This window comes from Aspergillus japonicus, assembly GCF_003184785.1.
Source record: "Aspergillus japonicus CBS 114.51 unplaced genomic scaffold BO86scaffold_7, whole genome shotgun sequence".
In the NCBI taxonomy this organism is placed as follows: Eukaryota; Fungi; Ascomycota; class Eurotiomycetes; order Eurotiales; family Aspergillaceae; genus Aspergillus; species Aspergillus japonicus.
In genome coordinates, this window is record NW_020291644.1 from 407,500 (window position 1) to 423,914 (window position 16,415).

General features: G+C 51.6%; 7 protein-coding genes across 7 annotated transcripts; 4 read left to right on the top strand and 3 right to left on the bottom strand.

The window, feature by feature from the left end:
• Window positions 1–1,270: 1,270 nt before the first annotated feature.
• BO86DRAFT_440362 (uncharacterized protein) lies at window positions 1,271–2,654 on the top strand (the record flags this gene model as incomplete). The annotated part of the gene is made up of 5 exons (XM_025676202.1): window positions 1,271–1,324; window positions 1,406–1,859; window positions 1,960–2,046; window positions 2,137–2,331; window positions 2,443–2,654. 5 exons carry the CDS (start codon window positions 1,271–1,273, stop codon window positions 2,652–2,654), a joined length of 1,002 nt encoding a protein of 333 aa, XP_025530879.1.
• An 806-nt stretch (window positions 2,655–3,460) lies between these two features.
• On the bottom strand, window positions 3,461–5,448 carry BO86DRAFT_453986 (Zn(II)2Cys6 transcription factor domain-containing protein; the record flags this gene model as incomplete). The annotated part of the gene is made up of 2 exons (XM_025677029.1): window positions 3,461–5,284; window positions 5,369–5,448. The coding sequence occupies 2 exons, from the start codon at window positions 5,446–5,448 to the stop codon at window positions 3,904–3,906; spliced, it is 1,461 nt and encodes a 486-aa protein (XP_025530880.1). The 3' UTR covers window positions 3,461–3,903.
• Window positions 5,449–6,088: 640 nt separating this feature from the next.
• On the top strand, window positions 6,089–6,493 carry BO86DRAFT_376595 (uncharacterized protein; the record flags this gene model as incomplete). The annotated part of the gene is made up of 1 exon (XM_025670543.1): window positions 6,089–6,493. One exon carries the CDS (start codon window positions 6,089–6,091, stop codon window positions 6,491–6,493), a length of 405 nt encoding a protein of 134 aa, XP_025530881.1.
• A 2,285-nt stretch (window positions 6,494–8,778) lies between these two features.
• On the top strand, window positions 8,779–10,602 carry BO86DRAFT_332288 (putative RING finger domain protein). The gene is made up of 4 exons (XM_025668775.1): window positions 8,779–9,445; window positions 9,530–9,692; window positions 9,778–10,030; window positions 10,124–10,602. Exons 1-4 carry the CDS (start codon window positions 9,069–9,071, stop codon window positions 10,435–10,437), a joined length of 1,107 nt encoding a protein of 368 aa, XP_025530882.1. The 5' UTR covers window positions 8,779–9,068; the 3' UTR covers window positions 10,438–10,602.
• Window positions 10,573–12,002, bottom strand: BO86DRAFT_386528 (DNA/RNA non-specific endonuclease). Its single transcript, XM_025671358.1, has one exon. It carries the CDS (start codon window positions 11,733–11,735, stop codon window positions 10,716–10,718), a length of 1,020 nt encoding a protein of 339 aa, XP_025530883.1. The 5' UTR covers window positions 11,736–12,002; the 3' UTR covers window positions 10,573–10,715.
• Window positions 11,998–13,156, top strand: BO86DRAFT_386529 (uncharacterized protein). Its single transcript, XM_025671359.1, has one exon. It carries the CDS (start codon window positions 12,382–12,384, stop codon window positions 13,120–13,122), a length of 741 nt encoding a protein of 246 aa, XP_025530884.1. The 5' UTR covers window positions 11,998–12,381; the 3' UTR covers window positions 13,123–13,156.
• Window positions 13,157–13,441: 285 nt separating this feature from the next.
• BO86DRAFT_386530 (uncharacterized protein) lies at window positions 13,442–14,415 on the bottom strand. The gene is made up of 2 exons (XM_025671360.1): window positions 14,261–14,415; window positions 13,442–14,146 (listed from the first exon to the last, which is right to left on the bottom strand). Exon 2 carries the CDS (start codon window positions 14,137–14,139, stop codon window positions 13,711–13,713), a length of 429 nt encoding a protein of 142 aa, XP_025530885.1. The 5' UTR covers window positions 14,140–14,146; window positions 14,261–14,415; the 3' UTR covers window positions 13,442–13,710.
• Between the last annotated feature and the right edge of the window lie 2,000 nt (window positions 14,416–16,415).

The window sequence follows — 16,415 nt, forward strand, 5'->3', positions numbered from 1 at the left end:
TTTGCATGGATTCCCGGCATGTTATGTCTGACATGCATAAGCGACGGTCGATCCCTGTGTTTTGCCACCACTCAGATAATAGCGCACGTCCTGTCATGGGTGGGATGGGAGAAAGAAAGCGGGGTATGAGATGGAGGGTGCATGCATTGTGCAACCGGCATATGATTCCTTTTGCTGCATGGGGCCAAGAAAAGAAATGGGCTCATAGCTTAGCGGCTAATAAGCCGCTGGGTTTCTGAGACAATTTGAAATTCCCCATCTTGGGTTGGAGTCACTAGGCTCGGCCCGCCCCTATTCTCATCTTGTCTTTGCTTTGCACGGGCCTTACTGGTAGTGTGGTCTAAGCACAAGCCTCAATCTTTTTTTTTTTCTTTCGCGTAGAGCTACGAGCTCTGAGGGGGTAAGAATTTAGTCCGAGGGGGTCAGAAATATGTGACACTTCGGAGGAGGTTAGAATGACTGGGATTTTCCAATGTTTCTTTACTTTCAATACAGCTACTCTTAGTCTTGATACATATCCGAACACCCATAATCCAGAGCAATAGTCCAAGGTGTTCTCGAATATAGAGTCCTAGAGTAAGGATTTCGGTCCTAAAAAAAACGACCTTAACACTGGTTCAAGAAGGGAATTGATCATTTCTCTTTGAACATACGTTATTTAAAAAAGGGTAGATATGATCAAAAAAGCTCTGGGGGTATTAGAAGGATTATGGGTATTTCTGAGGCCCCCTCGCCCTAATCTCTGAGCTCCTCAGATCTGGTACCCTTTTTACATAGCAAACAATTTCTAAACCCCGCTCCGTTAGCCCGAATCCGGTAGAGGACTATCTACAGTGTTCTTGCAGGTGAGTAAAATGTCACCCTGCAAGTGACCAAACAGTCGGACACTGCCCCCACCTTTCAAGCAAGCGCTGGGGGTTAAGGTACAGGATAGATTGGCAAGCATTTCATGAACGCGGCTATGATAATAGAGCTTCTAGATCCCGGATGGGCTATTCTGCTCTCTCTTTTCGCCCCCACAGACCAACTGCTGTGCCTCTGAGATTCCAGGGTTAACGGCGCTGGACGTATTTCTGAAGATGTCAACCATATTTAACTTGAAGTGGTGGCTACGATTTGAGGCATCGGCCTGTGCTGAGGCCCAAGTTCTCTTCCCTTCCTGTTTCCCATCAACTTTCGTCGGTATCACTGACAGCGGAGTGGGTCCTTGACTGACTTTCTCGACTTGCATTTTAAATACATTGCTCTCTTATTGATTTCTTTGCCTACTATGACGAATTTCCAGACCGACACCAGTGCCAAAGTATCAGGGCCGGCATTTATTGTATGTCGTAACAGCTCACACTTCCTTGATTCCTTTTCTTCGTTATTCAGACATTGACTAAAACTAGACCGGTGTTTGTAGGGTTTTGTATGGGGCGCAACCTCGATCTCCTTCCTGTTCATAGCAACTCGTACAATAGCCCGTCTTGCGGCCTTTCGCCGCCTCTGGCTTGACGATGCCTTTGCCATCGGCGCGTGGCTGATACTCCTGGCCCAAGCCATTACCTGGCAAACTCAGCTCAACTCGATGTATTACATCTTCGCGCTGGAGGATGGCTTGGCCGAGCCCACAGTGGAGGTGATGGCTCGGCTTTCGCGACTAGCTAGGGCGGAATGCGCCATCTTGATTCTCTTTTACACCTGCTTATGGTCGATCAAGGCCTCATTTTTGATCTTCTTCCGCCGGATTGCCGGCACAGACCGCTCCTGGATCATCTGGTTCTGGTGCGTGGTGGGTCTTGTGGCGGGGACGTACTTCGTTTGTCTTGGGGACATCGAGTACAACTGTCTCGTAAACAACGAAGCATACATCCTGGGTACGTACCGAGACCACTCCACGCGATTCATCACCGTAACGCATATGATTAGCAACTTTTATCGCTAATTCGCGATGATCTCTGGTTGCGGCATCTCTAGAGCACTGTACACAGAAAGCCGCTGTGCAATTCGAATTCCGAACCCTAGTCACGAATCTAGTCTTAGATGTGGTGACCGATCTTTGCAGTAAGAGCCCAATTGTCCGGAAATCTGAAATCTTTTCGAGAGCAAAAACCCAGCAGACTAACGCGCATAACACGTTGTTTGACCACATAGTAATCAGCCTGCCGATAACTCTTCTCTGGAATGTCCGTATTCCGGTCCGTCGCAAAGCAATTTTGATGGCTATTCTCTCGGTAGCCGTCGTCATCATCATCGTGGCGGTGGTCCGAGTAGCCGTGGTAGCCCGTCGGAACCAAAATTCGGATATCTCCTGGCTCTGGATGTGGAGTTTTATTGAGGCCACCGTTGGTATATACCACCCTTCCCATCTTTACTATCGGTGTCATCCTTCCGCTTCTCCCAAACTTCTATCTGGTGGCGTATAGCTAATACAAGCCCGATATCGGCCATTTCTCACAGCCAACATCGTCGCTTGCATGGCTTCCTTCCGTCAACTGTTCATGAAACAAGACCAGCACAGTCGAGGGGCTTCATATCCTGCCTATCCACAATCCACTCCGACAGGTAAACGGCCGGGGTTTCACCGCGTCCGAACCCCGTCATCGCGGGGGAGCTCGGATGTTCAGCTACACCAGTACGACAGCGGTCGTGCCCTTACAGAAACGGCATAGAGGCTGAGCATCAGCATGGGTTGTACTCAGGTCGCAGCTCTCATAGCGCACTTGACTATTTCGAAAGAGGGAAACAGAAAATCAAAGGAAGTCTCGAGAAGAGATGGAGTTACGGTGGTACGAAGGAAATGTCCTCCTGGCGGTGCAGCACATTATAGGAGGGCAAAGTAAGTCCATCAACTTCATGTGAATTGAAGTAACTTAGTAATTATGAATGTGTCAGAAGAGGCTGCATTGATCTTAGAAAACAGATTTGGCAGGAAAGGAAAAAGCCCACTTTGCTGTTCTCAGATTATTAACCATCCGAGATTTGCAGTACAAAATCCTTTCCTGCCGGATTCATAGGCCGCGCCTTAGTACTTGGCCCGCACAAAATGGGGTATTTTCCTTGGCCTAAAAATGCTCTGGCTGTGGCAAGTCTCTAAAGCAAATCAAGAACTACAGTCACTACTGGGTAGGTACTTACAGTGGGAGGAAAGAGCAAAAATGTATGGTACAATTGAGGAATTGGCGGTGGTGGCTTTTGCCGGCAGAATTAGGGTGTGACCAGTCCTAAATAGGAATGAGACGACCTCCTTGTGGAGGGAGTGCGCAGACTACAGTAGTACTTCCCAGGGACTGCGCGCGGCGGCGATTCCCGCCCCCGCTTCAATCATCGTTCACCGCCTTTCATCCCTACCAGTATTCACTTCGAGACTCTGAATAGTTAGGCTTCTGCGTTTGGTCTTTGCATCACGACTGTGCATCGCTATTACTCATATATGAAGTGTACATGTAACGTCTTGTAGATGCGGCCTTACTAGTGACCGGAATACTGAAAGCCTACTTTACAAGTTGCAGATGATTCAGCCTGATATGCTCCTCGCTTGCAGCTGTGATCGACTCCACAGAACTCATCTTCTCAGTATCGAGGTCTAAGTCTCGCTGAAATAATAACCTCGAGGTTTTTGCCAGGCTATTGAATGTTGTTTCGCGGAGAGCAATTTAGCTCAAGGCAGTAAACCTCCGCTCGCCGCAAATCGGAGGAAGGAGTCGGGGTTTACAACTGCAGGTAGCTTGGAGCAACACGGTGCCAGCCTTGCTGCTCACGGCCCCTTGGGGCATTGATACTCAGCACCGTCCCGAAAATCGATTCATCCGATTCGAATGATCATTTTTTTCTGCAGGCCTCGGATACGGAACGGTATGCGTGTACAGATCCGAACGGGGGCAATAGTCAGGACACCCTCAAAGCAGGTACGCGTCTGCTTCAGTCGCGTACGCCCACGGCGACCACTGTTCCCGTTGCGTCCTCTGCGCTCTTGGCGGCAAATGACGATTTTGCGGGCATCGATTTAGTGAGAGCACGAGATAGCAGACTCGCACTCCACGGACCCTCTTGGTGAGGGTAGGACTGCAGCAATCGGATCGCTCGCCACCGCTGCTCAGAATCAACAGTGCGCTTCGCGATGGCATACAGCGGTGGGATCACGCCGATGTCAAGACTTATTTGTGGGAGGTCTTGGGGATCCCTCTCGGATTGTTGAATCTCTGTGGCGAGAGCCAGCATGATCTCGAAATCATCGGTGAACTCGTGGAATTGCGGCTGTCGCGTCATCACCGGGAGGCTGAGGAGCGCGTTCCTAAGCGCGTGCGCTTCAAGCTGGAGAAGCTTCAAGCCTCGGTTTTCTTTGGCAGTAAGCACCCGGCCCGGTTGCTTGTTGAGATTGGTCGTGAACAGCAGGAATAAGCTCAAGCGATGGATAATGCAAGCTTGCTCACTCACTGCTGACTCAGACTCGTGGTAGCCCGTTCTAGCCTGCCGCCGGCAGAACCGAACCACAGCACTGGCGAGCGGTTCCATGATCTGACGGACTTCCGAAACAGTCCAGCGGCCATTCTCGACGTTGCTGCACGAATGCAAGTCAGAGTAGAGCGTGGCATCGTCATCTATGACCAGGATGGGCCCTTCGGAGCCAAAGCAGCCAGCCTGATTGTCAAGATGCGCGAAGGTCTGAGTCAGAGAGGGCTCTAGTGGTGTCTTCACACCACTCGCTACTCTGATTTGTTGGTCTCGCAGGATTCTGAGGCCACTCCGCAAGTGTCGGAAGGCATTGTCGTAGTGCCCTAGGGTAAATTCTGCTGCCACGAAAAGAAGACAGCATAAGAGCACTGTGACGGTATACTGTGGATCTTGGGAAGCGTGTCGCCTCCGAAGTAGCTGGAACGCCCGTCCCATTTGTTCAAAAGCGAATTGTTGCCAGCGCCCGCTCTCGGACTTAGCTTGGTGTAGTAAGCTTTCCCTCTTGCGCGCTTGGACGCCGGAGTGCACAGCGCTGAGCGCAATGGAAGCGTGGCAGACGGCCGGATCGGCATGACCAATCTGCAAGCTCAACATTTCCCATAGTACTGAGTCATAGAAGCCGGCTAGGGTAGGGACAGTGCAATGCTGAAAGAAGCTGAAGCCACGTCGCTCCTCTGAGGTCAAAGCAGTCAGGATGCCAGGTGCTGTGAGCTGAGGAATGCTAGTCCTTGTAGCAAAGAAGGGCTTGTGAGAAACTGGGGGCAAATCATAACCGTCACATTGTCTCCCTGTTGAGGTACATCGTTTGCACGCTCCAGGAGATTCGTCACATTTGACACGACGGTATCTTGAAAGGCGGAGGATCCAGGGTGAGTTGATTGAACGAGGTCACAGAGGGGAGGATTGGGATTAAGATAGATAAAGAACTAACCGGCAGGTTCGACATCCCGACTTAGATCTCTTAGCATATGCTTTTTGTCGCTTAGCTGGGGTTATGGAGGGATCAGGCATGTTGGGAAGTTGAAGTTGGCCAAGGGGAGCCTGAGGGGTGAAACAGAGAGCGGTGGGAAAGCGGGCCGGCGCGTCCGTGAACGCCTTCCTTTCTCCACCTCGCGTGGTTTTCCGACTCGGAATCCGGAGTTAGAGTGGATACTCTACGCAAGTTTGGCAATGAACGATTCCCCTGACTCTGTCGGAGATTTTCAATGCAGTGCGACATGAGGATGCGATCTAACTTGCCGCAATAAAGAAGACAGCGCGTTAAGCCGTTCCAGCGTCACTGCTGACAATCTTCGTTCCCTCCTGATTACTATCTCCAATGCAAGCAAACACTAGCACCGTGGAACAGGACAGAAAGATCGCCGCGATGAATAATTCGAATCATAAGACTCAGCACCAGATCGACAAGAGGGACTAACCAGCACAACATCCACCTGAATTCATGTCGAGCTTTGATTCTCGGAACATCCCCCGGTGATCGTCACTCCAGCTGGCAATTTCCTGGAATATTGAAACATCTGAGCCTCATGATCGCTAATATAAATAAGGATCGAACTTCAAATCCCAATGCCTCCAATTAACCTTCGAACCAATCCATTCCATTGCAAGGTAACCCCAGTTGACACAAAAAACCAACCAAGTGTTCCCAGAGATGGCCGTGACCGACAACTTCCAGAGCGAAAGCTACAACTTCGTGGACCGGATCCTCGCAGATACGGAGATCCCCCACCGTCTGTTTGGTTGGCCGTCGGCCCATGAGTTCGGCATGGAATTCGGCCCCGTGCCGTCCGTCTCCTGCAGCTACACGCCCCCGGGGTGGATCATCCCCGACCACGAGATCGACCGCGCCATCTGGGCGCTGCGGGCGGCGGGGCTGCGGCCATGCCCCCACGGACGGGAATGCCCCGCGGTGTGCAGTCCCTGGCTGCCCCCGACGGATGTGGACCATTTCCACCGCACCGAGGGTGATATGCAGGCCCTGCCTCAGCATCCGCAGCTGCTCCGGGTGATTCGGCTCTATCGGAAGTCGGAGTATCTGTGGTACACTGGTCTATAGATGGGCTAGAGCTGCAATTATATCTCCTTTTACTTGGTTTGGAGGTTGATTTATTTGCTAATCTAAGAATAACGAGACATAAATCAATTTTTTTTGTCAATTATTTTGCTTTCGGCGTCATATATTTCTGTTTAAATTCTTCTTCATGCATGGTACTTGGCATACGACAGGTATAGATGGTTTACATCATTCATCATCACTGATGTCTTTTCTGTTTGGACGTAAGTCCTAGATGACTAGGAAGCAGGGGCACCTCTGTCACAACTCATTCTGTTGAGATGACATACAAAAAAGTCTTAGTCTTGATGCTCCATGAAAGGTAATCTAAGATTTTAGCTATCAAAGACAATGATAATTTTAGACACGGCAATCGTGTCTATTAGATTTGACGGTTGATGGTCTAGGTATATCTCTAAACGGGTAGCATCTACAGCATATTCAATGCGTCTTTGACTTTGACGAAGATAGGCTTGTTTTCATGAACAAATATGTACGTGCACAAGTCTTATTAATGGAACCAGAATCGACAATAACGTGTTTTCTAATTGTAAGATGATAAGAACCGGTGACAAGAGTATGCGTCCATGACTTCAAGGACAGGGATAAGTGATAACCAGCCAGGTGAGGCTATCTGAGCGGAAGTTCCGACATGGCCGCGGCGGACGATGAGCCTGGCCTGCATTGCCCACGACCACGCTCATCTTTGTCCCAATAGCAGACTTCCTCCTCATAACATCCCTCCGAGATATACCAGCAATCAAACTCCTTATCATCCCATTCCCATTCTGTCTCCGTTGTCTCGAAGTCTCCATCCACGAAGCTAACAAGCCAGAGAGGCTCTCTCTCTGCTGAGGCGACATCTTGTAAAAAGCGCCCTCACCAGTAACATAACTTGCCAGCTAAATAGTATCTCCTCCCTCAATAGCAGTGGTAAGTCTGATATAAAAAGTATAGCCACCGGGTACCCAGCCCTCGGGTCCCTGCTTGGTCTGAGCGGAGCTGATCAGAACCGGCGAGTGCTCGCACTTGACCTCGGCGAGCTTCTTGGACGTCGCGAGGCAATTCAGTCGCTTGGGGGAATACTGCCTCTGTGGCTTGAGTAGCCCGTTGGCTTGCTGGCTTCCGTTCCATGCCGGTGTGCGGGATTTGGCAGTACATTCGCATGATCACTGGCGTCTCGCGCGGGGACCACAGCAGAGAAGTTCGATGATAACGGAGGGCGGAACGTCCTCCTGGTCGGCCTTGGCTTTATCCATCGCGTGAGGGCTCTCGTCCAGGACTTCGAGCACCGGTAGATGGATACGCTTGTCGGTATTGGGGCCCAAGAGGGTGATCGCTGGGGACGAGAGGGTGGTGTCGCCTGGAGTGAGTTGAAGTCATCTTGAGGATTCTGAGAGAGAGATGGACACTGTGAGAGGGAGAGAGGCGCGGTGATATTAGTTTCTGATTGACTGAAGAAAACTTAGAAGTGTGGTGGAGATGAGAGAAAAAATGAGAGTGAGGGAGAGGGAGGAGAAATGAGTAAGGTGGTAGAAAAGCGACCCTGGGTAGGCAAGGGAGTGGGAGGGTGAATCATATTATCAAAAGTGATATTTTCAAGTCTTAGTGACTCTACCAAGGGTAGATCCTTTTTTTCAATATCAGGCTGATGGAGGTTATCAAGTACAGAATAGCATATAATATAGATCTACACGCCGTTTATTTATGTACAGTACTTGGTGATTTACCATCTAGGTAGTAAACAGTGCAGTTGTAGGGTATGTAAGGTCCATGTAGAGAGTGTGCAAGGCCTTGGGGTTAAAGAATTGGATATTGGCATCTAGTTATCTAGTAAGACAATTCGATACCTTTATTGCTCTTCGCATGTGCGAAGAAAAGCAGCGGAAATTAACTCATGAAGACGTCGAAGCGGAGGAAGATACAGGATCGATCAAAGTGGGAGAATAATGCCTGGGTATATAATCCCGCAAGGCTCGGGCTTCAAGATTCATTTACTCGAGTACAAGAGTGAACGCCCACATATTGCTTGGCAAGGGAGCTTTCTGGCTCCCCTATTCTGGCATATGATCCCTCAAGCAATGTGCAGCAGTATATATTCTTATAACCTCTCCATAAAGCGCTTCCATCTCCTTATGCAAGATTGTATACATCCAGACTATAGATTCTCTACCTCAAGCATGTGACAGCATGACATAATCACCGCACCGCAGTCTCCGAGAGCGCGCTTTTCTGCTGCCGCCGCCCGCCCGCTCGCTCGCCGCAGCGTCACCTCTCTCCGCGATAGTATCGCTTCATGAGCTTCGAAGCTCTACCCGCCCTGATCAGTCAATCAATTCGACTCTACTCGAACTCGGAAGAGTAACTCTCAGTTCTCCACTTCCTCCAGGATTGGTGCTCACTACCACCATACCATCAAACCACTACCTAACCCACTACCCACAACCCACAGTCAATCGGACTCGGCGCATGCAAACCCAAACCAACAACCCATCCACCACGGTCCACAATTTTCGCCGCCAACCCTCCGAACCTTTTTCCCTGAATATCTGAACACGAACCACCGGAGGCAAAGAAAATGGCGCACTCCAAACGCAACACCTCCCTCCCGCACTTCACGGCGTACGAGCGCTCCCTCCTCCGCTCCGCCTGGGGCACCAAGCGCAGCGTGATCGGCCGCGACTCCTTCCTGCCGTTCGGGTCGTGCCGGCTGTGCCTCCGCCCGGCGCGCGCCCCCGTCGTCGCCTGCGCCACGGCGGGTGACCTGTTCTGCCGCGAGTGCGCTATCAGCGACCTGCTGGCGCAGCGGCAGGAGATCAAGCGGCTGGAGAAGTCGCGCGAGGAGGCGCGGAAGCGGCTGGCGGAGGAGGAGGCGCGCGCGCTGGAGGAGGTGAAGGGGCGGGAGTTGCGGGAGTTTGAGCGGGTCAGTATGGGGCTCGAGGCCGCGGGTGCTTCGTCGGTGGGGGCGGGAAAGGTCCAGAAGGCGGTGGCTGTGGGTGGGGGGTCGGGGACGCCTTCTTCTGCTGCTTTGGTGGCCAGCGGGGGGAGTGGTGGGAATAAGAGGAAGGTTGAGGAGGCTAACCGGGATGCTGTCGATGGGGAGGGGAAGAGGAAGAAGGTGTTTGCGTTGGATGAGAAGGTTGTTGCCAAGGTTGCGAGGGAGGAGCAGGAGAGGTTGAGGGAGGAGTTGAGGAGGGAAAAGGTTTGTTTTTCTTTTCTCTCTTCTTTTATTCTGCATCTTGATGGTGGGGTGGTCTAGGCTTGCTAACCTCTTTCTGCTGCATTAGGACGCGAAATCCGCCCTACCTTCGTTTTGGGTCCCGAGCTTGACGCCTTCGACTGACCCGGATGAGATCGCTGCGAATAAGACGGTCAAGTTGACACCCATCTGTCCCGCTTCCACGGAGACGAATAAGCATGGATACTCGCTCAAGGCATTGGTGGATGTGCATTTCACCGAGGAGAAGGGCTCCCGGGGTGAAACTACGAGGGTGTGTCCTAGTTGCAAGAAGACGTTTACGAACGGGCTGAAAGCTATGTGTAAGTTCCTCCTCGCTCTCTCTCTTGTTTCCCGCTCCCCCCCCCCCCCGGCGCGCTTATACGTAGACTGACTGGGTCACTTTACCTGGGTAGTAACCAAACCCTGTGGACATGTCATTTGTCAACCCTGCGTCAACAAATTCATGACCCCCCACGACGCGCCAGATCCGCACGCCACCAAGGAGGAACAGGACCAGACCGCGGCGCTACACGGCCGGATCCTTTGCTATGTCTGCGAGACGGACATCACTCCCGAGACGAAAGGGTCTGCGAGCGCGAGTAAGAAAAAGAAGAAGGATAAGGAGGTGATCTCGCCCGGGTTGGTCGAGATTAGTTCGGAGGGGACGGGCTTTGCTGGGCGGGGCGGGAATGTGGCGACAAAAGAGGGGGTCGCTTTTCAATGCTGAAGCTCGCTGAAGTTCATTGCATGGGAGCGAGAAGTCGGGTTTCTCCGAGTGTACTGTACATTATAGATTTGGAGTGGAGCACCGGGGATACACAGCTTGGAGAAAGGGAGCTGTTTTTTGACAAACCAAAAATCATATACATGTCCGACATTCGAAAAGCCGCGCGGACGAGGGAATAATGCTGATATGATACCCAAACACATCTAGAGTACATAAAACCCGGCACCCATCTACCTTCTTCCAACCTTTCAGGTAACTAGACCTGACTACATCCCACATTAAGAACGCTTGGAGGCGTTGTTGAACTCGCGCACAACGATATCACACTTAGTCTCCTGGCACAGACGCTTCCGACGACCGGCCTCCAGCTTGGCGGCGAACTCCAGGCCACTGGCGCGCTCCACAGCCTCGAGGGGCACCTCAAAGTCGGCCAGACGCTTGTCGTTGGGGATGCGGGCATTGGGCAGGACAAACGCGCCGAGGGCGACCTTGCCAGCCGCCGCGGGGCCCTCCTCGGCGTAGATGACCTTGTAGAAGTGGGTGGGCACGGCGACGTTGGGCGGGTTGCCGATGACCTCGTAGGAGACGCGCCACTTGCCGTCGGCGGGGTCGCGGGTGGGCAGGTACAGGGGGCCGGTGACGACGCGCACCGACGGGTACTTCTTGGTCAGGCCGCGGCAAAAGTCCTCGAAGTGCGCCCAGTAGTCCCGGTTGAAGCCCTCGCCCACCTGCGGGCACATGTTGCTCAGCGCAAAGGTCCCGTCCATGGCCTCCTGCGACCACTTGCAGTCCGCCGCCGGCACCTGGTGGCCCCGGTCGTACCCGGACCGGAAGTAGTCCGACAGCTTCGCCCGGAACATCGGCGGGATCGTCGCGTCCTCGAAGAACGTGCTGTTCTTGCGGTCCGCGTTCTTCATCGCCAGCGACTGCGGCGTGATGTGTTCCGCCACCCACGACGGATTGCGCGTGCGCCGGTCGTAGGCGCCCGCCAGCGGCGCCGAGATGAGTGTGTCCGCGACGGGGCCGGGGAAGCCATATTGGTAGATGCCTGTCGGGTCGACGGGGGAGAGTCCGCCGGCGGTGGCGGGCTTAGGGGTGAGGGAGGGAGGAGCGGGAGGGCGGATGGCGGCGGGGGAGGGCGCAGCGATGGGAGAGGGAGGTGGTGGGACTTGTTGTTGTTGCTGTTGCTGCTGAGGTTGCTGGGGTCGCGGAGCGGAGGATGAGTAGAAGAGAGCCGTCAGACCGGCACCGGTGGCTGCACTGGCCGCAGCGATGGCGGCGAAAGTGGCCTTGGACATGGTGTCCGGTAGGAGGGTGGGAGGAAGGGAGGGGTGAAAGAAGGGGTGAAGACGCGGAGAGAGGAAGAGGAAAGGGTTGAGGTTAGCCTGGAGGATGGAAGAAGGCGAAGAAAGTCGGACAAAAATCGGATCTCCAAAAACAGTCGCGATCGCAGTCCCGTCCGCGCTTGACCAATCAGAGCGCGGCAATCAGATGATCCGAAGTATAAAGAAACAACAATCAACATTCATTGAAAGGATTTCAACTTCCCCTTCGGCAACAGTTTCATTGCTTCAATCTTTCTGGTCTTTGTATCTGCTGTTGAATGTGGGAGACAGTTCACATAAATAAGCTCAAAGAGAGCAATGGCCACCTGCCAGCACTGCAGGGTCAGGTCGGGTGACAGCAGCACGCAGATGACACACCCTCTTTCGCACGTATGTTCCGAAACAAATGCAGTTGGTTTCAAGTAACAGGAACAATGACATTCTTTCAGCAATGTGACTATCTTTGTCAGATCTGGACACTATGGCCGGGCGCAATCGATTTATTGTGATATAAAGGCTACAGAATGCGACGCTTTCTGTCGGTGCATCTCAACCCAACTTCAACGTTACAACATCCTCCCGCAGTGCCAGCTCTAGTTGATCATTCGCAGTACACAATATGACCGACCTGCTACCCCCACCAAAGAGACGTAAACTTTCCAAGGAAGTAGCTCCCACTCACGAAGACCGGGAGTATCAACTGCTTGCACCCATCGAAGAACTCCGCGACTATAGCAACTTTGTTCGATGGCTCGACGACGTCCATAGAGAACTGGAGGCGTGGCAGCTGGAAGACTACATCGATCCCCGCGCTCCAAGACCTGCTCCCGATGAGTATGACTACATATACTGGGAACAACAGGCAAACGTGATCTTCTCCTGGCTGCACCTTCACACCTCGCCTGCCATCTGCGAAGACCCCATCTTCGTTCGCCGCCAGCCACGGCTTCCAGAAGACTTTATCAATACTGTCAGGGACGTTGTGAGCCGTGTTAGCCTGGAGATAGTTACTCATCTCTGGTGGTCAACTATCTACATGGATCCTTTCGATTATAGATCATTTGACGGATTTTTCGCCGCATTCAGAGATTTGGCGGAGCAGGCCATTTTGGTGGGAGTCATCACGCCTTATCAAGCATTCTTTATCTTGCATCAGCATCTCATGAATATGGAGAATGTCTTCACACTGCCGTATGCCAAGTACAGTGACACCATCCATAGCTTTGAGTTGGCTGGTGAACGTCCTACAAACATGACCGAGGAGACTTTCAACTTGTTCTGTGAGCACATTGAAAAGCTTCCCCGGAGCGCTTATTGGACCTGGAAGCGCGTGGGTAAGCAACGAAGGATGTCGTGTTGAGCAGCTATAAGACTAGACACGTGATATCTCCAGGGGCTTGGTCTAGATACATTGCGCATACACAAGATGCCTTTATGCCTCTAATTTGAACTTTGCATTGATTTCAGCCAATTCAAAAATTTTCCCGTTCCAATGACATATCTGCATCTGTCTTATTGCTCTTAGTAATGACGCTTTCTTGAAGCAGGGACTCGCCAGAAATGACAAGCCTTCCTAAAGCTTCCAGTAACAATGGCCAAGTAATAGACCAAATACATTTGGCAGCCATATGGCTGCTATTGGTTGTCAGGGCCAGAATTGATCTTCCTATTATCAATGAGCGACATTACAAAATGTTATCACGGCCAGAAACCAAGGTTGTCATAATTTCCAATTACTTGTAAAAGCTGTCCTGGCTGACTGCTTCGGAGATGCCCTGCCCGGTCCAAATTACCGAAACACTCCGTGGCACGAGAGCAGCAACAACAAGAGACCAGCTTGTCCCCCACTCTCCCATTTTCCTTCCTCAAGTCCTTAACAATAAACTGTGCCATCACCCACCACTCAAATATCAACACATCAAACACATCACACGAATCACTCTGCCCCTCAGATACACACATTCCGAGAGGAGCAGATGTGACAGTCTCTATAAGTTATACAGATCACCGAGTTGAAGCATCTGCGATGAGCACAAGCGTTCAGCCTATCGTCCGCCTGGATGTCATTCGCAGTTCGCCGCGATTCACCGTTGCCGTAGCCGCCGGTGCTGGAGTCCCCACCTTGCTGATCCTCCTGGTTGTCCTCTGCAGCCTCCCTGGCGTCGAGGTCGGCAAAGACCTTGTCGAGCTCCGCGCAGAGAGCGTCGCCAGCTACTGCCACCACAGTCCCGTCTTCGGTATGCTTCAGCATGTAGCCGCCGTCTTCTTCGTGCAGAAGCGTGTATTGATTCTCGAAGGTGATCTGGTTGAGCTGCTCGCGGGTCTCTGCCACTATAGCCCCAGAGGGAACGGGTTTGGAATAGCGGGTGAGAGACATGGCGGAGCTTATGGAGATGAGAAGGAGTATTAGAAGGCTTCTGACATGGAGGGTAGATGGAAGCATGATTGCAGGTTTTTCAAGTGGATTTCTTGCTTGCTTGGTTGTTTTGTGGGCGTACCTCAATCGAACCACGGTAGTTCTCAAGGGAAGAAGAGTGGATGTCGATGATCCTTTCTTCTGCTCGATTGGAGAAATGGGAGGTGCTTTATAAACGTGAACAACAAGATGAGGCGTACAGTGATCCCAGCTCCAGCTCTGCTGACAGGAAGTGCTTGTGTAGCACCTCTAGGGCGAAGTTGGGGAGTTCCTGTTACTGTTTACCTCAAAGCCTCAATCATGTGACGGACCTGTAATACGTCACTCGGCCAGTGTCCGTTTGCTCTCCCTCCCTCGTTGACCTCCACTGTACAACTTCCCCATCTTGATTGTGACGCCTCAAGGTGTACTTTCAAGTTTCCTTGACGTCGATGTGCTTATCCTGCTACTTGTTTATCGGCTTGTCGTCTTTATATCACTTCTAGAATCGGCAAGGTTGATTGCAATGTCGCAAAAACTCTGGCATTTGTACCACTCTTGTACCTCTTCGCAGCTGAGAGCGCGATAATACTCCGACTCATGTGTGGTCATTTGGTGCTAGATGACTCCGAAAATCCCCTGTTCGCTGGGGTTGATATAAGCTCTGGTCACCCTCCAGTTGAGTGCGCTCTGTTCACCACCATCAACTTGGAGAACAAATCGGAGGATAAATCCAAAAGTCAATCATATCCCTCATACCGATAAGCCCCCACTGAGCCGCTACACATGTGGGTATCAGCTTGCTTACCAAAACGTGTACAATGATGTACCTGTCAAACATCAATGCCTTCGTCATAGCCCATGGCTATGCCATCTCAAGTAGATGAGCCTGAGATCGGGGTTTCTGAGCCTGCGTCTGCTGATAAATGCTTTCTCGCTGTATGATCCTTGCGGTAGTGAGCTGTCCTTTCCCATTGCCCTGAGTTCATTCGGGGTGTCACGCGCGAAGCTGGTTTCACGGAATTATGCTAACTTGTGGCCTTCGAAAGCATAGAACCCCTGATGAGGATGGGCAAATCGGCGTCAAACTACTCGAACTTGATCGAAGGCAGAGGTCACCTGTACACCTCTTTAGACTGTTCTGGAAGGGGTTAAAGACGTGGTCCAGAGACTGACAATATTAAGATGTCTTACCTGGCTAAATGATGGGCACTATAAATAGCTTCTTGTCTAGTCAAGCACCACCCCGCGATCGAAGAAGTCTTGATCAGAACCCTTGTTTCGACTCTGTTTGTGGTAAGACAGCCTTGGCTGGGCTTTCAGAGGTTGTCTCTCTGTCTGCAGTTCTGTTACATCCATTCTAGCAGTCGTTGCCACACATGCTGTGACAGCATTTCGAGATGAGAAGCTTCGAACTCAGTCACAATTTCATTTCAGCAGTCTCCCAATGCATGAAGCCATGAGTTTCTCCTCTTTGATTGAGGTCCCATTTTATCTCTTTCTTGCTCCAACCTCATGCTGCGCTAACATCTCCCTGAGCGGTAGTTGCGCGCTTTCAAGTTGTTATCCGCCGATGATGCGACATTCAAATCCTGATCATTGTGCTGGCCGATATCCATGAAGCCAAACCTAATTGCATAACCCTGCGAGGGCTTTGAGCCGAAGAGAAGAGAATTACAGGGGAAAAGGGCAACATGCTCTCAGGTAAAAGGCATTGCAACAGAACTGGTTCGGTGAAACAGGGAGTGGAAAGCGGTGCGGATCTGACGTCTCAAGAATTAAAGGGATTGCTAGCGATGGAAATCAGCCCATGCTAGGTAAAGGTTGCTGGGAGTTGCCACTCAACAAACCTTTAGGATGGCATGTACCCCGCAAAACGTTCACTATCCGTCCTAGGGCTGGATAATCACTGATCATCACCGCCGGTAATCCTTTGCCCGCTTAGAGTCCAGGGAAGAATGCATGGATGGTGATCAAGTAAGTCTCCATCTTATTTGAGTTACATATCATAGTAGATGGATTTGTAACGTTGTTACAGTGGAGTTCAATTGCTCGTCTTGGTACCCGATCTAGACAAGATCCACTCGTATTCGTACCCTTGCCCCAGAATGGATGTTTGCTAGCCCTGAGACGCCTGCACTATCACATCTTAAAATATAGCTCATCAAGATCGCCAGCTATTACAAGGAGGTCTCTCCAGCATTCCCATGTAGTCCCAACTGAATCGGGTGCAGTACAGTACATATCCTGCTGGGCTC

Coding starts and splice junctions, on each gene's coding strand:
- BO86DRAFT_332288 (XM_025668775.1), top strand. CDS start 9,069: ATGGCGCACTCCAAACGCAACACCTCCCTCCCGCACTTCACGGCGTAC. Junction 9,446..9,529: donor CTCGAGGCCGCGGGTGCTTC/GTCGGTGGGGGC, acceptor TTTGGTGGCCAG/CGGGGGGAGTGGTGGGAATA. Junction 10,031..10,123: donor GAACGGGCTGAAAGCTATGT/GTAAGTTCCTCC, acceptor TTACCTGGGTAG/TAACCAAACCCTGTGGACAT.
- BO86DRAFT_386528 (XM_025671358.1), bottom strand. CDS start 11,735: ATGTCCAAGGCCACTTTCGCCGCCATCGCTGCGGCCAGTGCAGCCACC.
- BO86DRAFT_386529 (XM_025671359.1), top strand. CDS start 12,382: ATGACCGACCTGCTACCCCCACCAAAGAGACGTAAACTTTCCAAGGAA.
- BO86DRAFT_386530 (XM_025671360.1), bottom strand. CDS start 14,139: ATGTCTCTCACCCGCTATTCCAAACCCGTTCCCTCTGGGGCTATAGTG.